The sequence below is a fragment of the Cynara cardunculus genome, unplaced genomic scaffold (genome assembly GCF_001531365.2).
Source record: "Cynara cardunculus var. scolymus isolate 2C unplaced genomic scaffold, CcrdV1 Un_Scaffold_7702, whole genome shotgun sequence".
Classification (NCBI taxonomy): Eukaryota; Viridiplantae; Streptophyta; class Magnoliopsida; order Asterales; family Asteraceae; genus Cynara; species Cynara cardunculus.
This window is the reverse complement of record NW_020203708.1, coordinates 5297-9696: the sequence shown is the minus strand read 5'-3', so window position 1 is coordinate 9696 and position 4400 is coordinate 5297. Positions and strand designations below refer to the sequence as shown.

The 4400-nt window shown below is 38.4% G+C and overlaps 1 protein-coding gene across 1 annotated transcript; it reads right to left on the bottom strand.

The window, feature by feature from the left end:
* Positions 1–3600: 3600 nt before the first annotated feature.
* Positions 3601–4083, bottom strand: LOC112504987 (cellular nucleic acid-binding protein-like). Its single transcript, XM_025108938.1, has one exon. The coding sequence runs from the start codon at positions 4081–4083 to the stop codon at positions 3601–3603; it is 483 nt and encodes a 160-aa protein (XP_024964706.1).
* Positions 4084–4400: the final 317 nt, after the last annotated feature.

Here is a 4400-nt window from a genome sequence, read left to right as displayed (position 1 = left end):
CATTTTCAATATATACTTTGGTATATCTTTCTTTTAGCGTTTTTAATTGATCTTCAAAATTATTTGAACGCAATTTTTCTGATTTTAACTCTTGTTGGAAGGTTTGAATTTGGAGTGTCATCTTTTTCATCTGATTGATGCATGATTGATGTAATACTTCATTATTCATCAACTCTTTCTCCTTATAACTCTCGATGTTCTTTTCCAGCTCAGCAATCTTAGCTCTCAACTCCTTTATGATATTTGCCATTAGAGAAAAAAAAAAGATCAGTTAAAGGATCTATGCAGTGAAATCAGTTAAAAGAAACAAGAACAGTTTAAGCTCAAAAAGAATAGAAAAACACAAAAACTGATGAGAATTAAGAAAATCAACGAAAAACTGTCAAATATCAGTAAAACAGTCAAAACTGTTGAAAAACAGTCAAAGACAGTTAAAACTAATGAAAAACAGTTTACGTGACACAGAACAGTTCAAAGATTCTCAAACATTTAAAACACACACAAAACAGATAAACGATGATCCAAAAATAAAATCTAAACAAAATTAAAAAAAACACGAACAATTAGAAACCTAAAAATTAAAACTGTCCAAGTCCAAATTACACAAAACAGTTCAAGTACATATGACCCAAAACAGAATCCCTTGATATGATTACAAGCAGTTACAATCCTTGATTCACAACCAAAGGGTATATGTGCAGCTTCCTCTAGCAGTCTCTGATTGTGCTTCGTCCTGAATGACAGCAACACTTGGAWATKGAGAAGCTGGTAACARATTCTGTGTGATTAAGTCTTGAACCAAAACAATCTGTTGTGAATTACTTAAACAGCCAAGTCAAATTCTTAAATCGTTCAAACCTGATGAGCAATTAAGAATCCAGATGGTGAAATGAATTGAACAAATTGATATCCGGTCAAAGAGATTGAGCAAAAAATTGAGCGGTTTAATAAACCGGACACTTATCCGGACACTAGTCCGCTCAAGGAAAACTCAAAATCCGCTCAAGATGTGTGCGGATAACTTCTCCGCTCATGCAAAGAATCAATCTATTACTTATCCGGACACTTTTCCGGTCAAGAGATGATCGGTTTATATGAACACCGGTCAAGAGGTGATCGGTTTAGGAATAAACCGCTCAAAGACTTACCTGTGATTTGTGCGAATCCGGACAATTATCCGGTCAAGATTTCTACGGTTTAGCTCCTTAATCCGCTGAAATGGTGTGCGGTTTAACTTAAACCGCTCAAGAATTCTATTAATTCTCTCAAGTATCCGCTCAGGTTCTGATCGGTTTAAACTTGTCCGCTCAAGAATCCGCTGTAATGATGTGCGGTTTAGCTTAAACCGCTCAAGTCTTCTATGAATCCGCTCAAGTAACCCGATGAAGCTGTGTGCGGTTTAGACTTGGATTAGAAACCGATTGATACTATGAAACAAACCGGAGAACAATCCGATCAAGGCTTCTGCGGTGTAATCTCTTCTCCAGTTAAGCTTTTGTATGACTCCTTCGATTTAGGATTTGTACGGTTTAACAAAAAATTAAGAGAACTAAAAATTAAAACCAGATCAAAAACTATCAAAAACAGAAAAACTTTTTAAAAAAAATGAATCAAAAACACTGGTTTTAAAAAAAAAATTCAAGAACACGAAAAAATTAAAAACACAAAAACCGATTTAAATCTTGATATGTAACAATCAAATGACAAAAGTTTATGAATAACAAAGATTCACAATTAAATTCCGAGCATTTTGATCCTGTTTTTAACACAAAACATAAGATTTTACGAAAAAATCGGATCAAAATCTAAAAAAATAAAGAACACGAAGAACAAAAAAATTCAGAAAATAAAATCTTCACTTATCTCTGATTTCTTCATCTGATTTCTTGCAAACATGCTTTGATACCAATTGTTTGTCCCTAAATTCACTGATCAATCTTCATTTTATCTTCATAATCATGGCAGATCTGGATTTATCTTCAAGAACACCAAGAACAATATTGAGAGAGAAAGTCAATGCACTAAATCTGGTCAAACTTTATTACGTATCTTCAATCTTACGAATGAGCTCTATCTTTATCAAATTACAAAGACAAGCTACGACTTATATGGTCAAACAACTAATACAAGTCAAAGTCAAACCTGTCTAATAAAAGTCAAACACGATGACTTTTTACAATTATAGACAATATTTAACTTTCAAGACGAATACAATTAATACTGATTTTCAGTCTTAACAACCTTTATTCCTTCTTGGTTCACCACACGACCGAGGAATTGCACTTCTCGTAGCCATAACTCACACTTGGAGAGTTTCGCTTACAGTTTTTCCTGTTTTAGTAGATCTAAAACAACCCGTAAGTGTTCCTCATGCTCCTCCTTGGTACGTGAATATACAAGAACGTCGTCTATAAAAAAGATGACAAACTTATCCAAGTATGGTTTGCAGAATCTGTTTATCAAGTCCATGAACATTGCAGGTGCATTGGTCATTCCGAATGGCATGACCAAAAATTCATAATGCCCATACCTCGTCCTAAAGGCATTCTTGGATACATCTTCATCCTTTACCCTCAGTTGGTGATACCCCAACCGTAGATCAATCTTCGAGAAGTAACTTGCACCCTGAAGTTGATCAAAGAGGTCATCAATTCTCGGAAGCGGATATCTATTCTTGAAAGTCACCTTGTTGAGCTCCTGGTAGTCAATGCACATTCGCATTGTACCATCCTTCTTTTTGACAAACAGCACTGGAGCTCCCCAATGTGATATACTAGGGCGTATGAAACCCTTGTCCAATAGATCTTGCAACTGCGTCATCAATTCTTTCATCTCTGATGGTGCAAGTCGGTAAGGTGCGCGGGAAATAGGTGCAGTTCCAGGAACCAGATCAACCTGAAACTCCACCTGTCTTTCTGGCGGAAGACTGGTCAGGTCATCTGGGAAGACTTCTGGGAAGTCTCTTACCACCTTAATATCTTCCATCGCACTCTTTTCCTTCTTAGCGTTGATCACATATGCTAAATAGCTTTGGCATCCTTTCTTTATACATCGTCTTGCCTTGAGTAGAGAGATCATGCTAGCCTTCTTATCCCTTCTATCTCCATAGATTATTAATCTCCCACTACCCAGTACCTCAATCTGGATTATCTTCTTATTACACAGGATTCTAGCTTGGTTTTCAGCTAACCAGTCCATCCCGATTATTATATCAAACTCCCCTACTGTCATAGGGAGCAGCTTAAGTGAAATAGAGCTACCATCTACCTTTATAATACAATCATCATATTCTTCTTTAATCACTACCCTGTTGTCATCAACAGTTTCTACTTCTAATGCTGAACTTAGAGGCTTAGCTACTCTTTTCAAGTTGTGGCAGAAAGTAGTGGATACAAGTGATTTATTCGCGCCAGAATCGAACAAAACTTTTGCATGTACAGAATTAACAGGGAAGGTACCTGTTACCACATCCGGGGTTTCCTCAGCCTTGGCTGCAGTCATTTGGAACACCCTCCCTTTTGGTCTTGGTGCTTTTGGTCGTCGTTCCTCTCCTTTCCCACCTCTGCTTCCTCCTTGAATGGCCGTAACATCCTACTTATTTTACGGACAGTCTGCTTGCACATGATTGGGTGACTTACAGATGCAGCATAATCTCTCTCTTCGTTCCATTCTGCAGTCTTGGGACAAGTGTCCAGCCTTCCCACACCGGTAGCAGACCTTGGGCTTAACCAGGCATTCTCCTCTATGCACAAGGTTGCATTTAGGATATGGTTTGCCCGATTTTCCTTGCCATACCTTTCTTTCTGAGTTCCCAACTTTTTGTCTTCGGGCTTCGTTGTTTGAACCCTCCGATTTCCTCTTCAGCTGGCCCCGCTCGGATTCTTGGCGGACCATTTTCTTTTCTCTAACTTTGGCTGCATTCACAGCCTCTTGGAAAGTAGTTGGTTTCATGGTGAGGACAAACTCCCTGATGGATGCTTTCAATCCCCACATGAAACGCTCTACCCGTCTCTCCTCAGTAGAGACATAATGCTCTGTGAATCTAGACTTCTTTGTGAAGCTGGTCGTATACTCTCTGACCATTAAACTTCCTTGTTCTAACCTCAAGAATTCTTCTTCCAACTGTTTTATAGCAGTTCTTGGGCAGAACTTCTCGTTGAACAACACCTTGAACTCATCCTATGACATCCTTGCTACAGCCTCTTCGCCCCTTAGGTTGGTAATTATTTCCCACCAGAATTGGGCTTCAGACTTCATCATGGAAGCAACATAAGTCACCTTGTCTTCCTCTGCACATTTGCTAACTTTGAAGGCCATCTCTGTCTCCTTTATCCATCTCAGGGCCGTAACTAGATTTGGCTCACCCTGAAATGGTTGGGGTTTGCAAGCTAAGAAAGTTT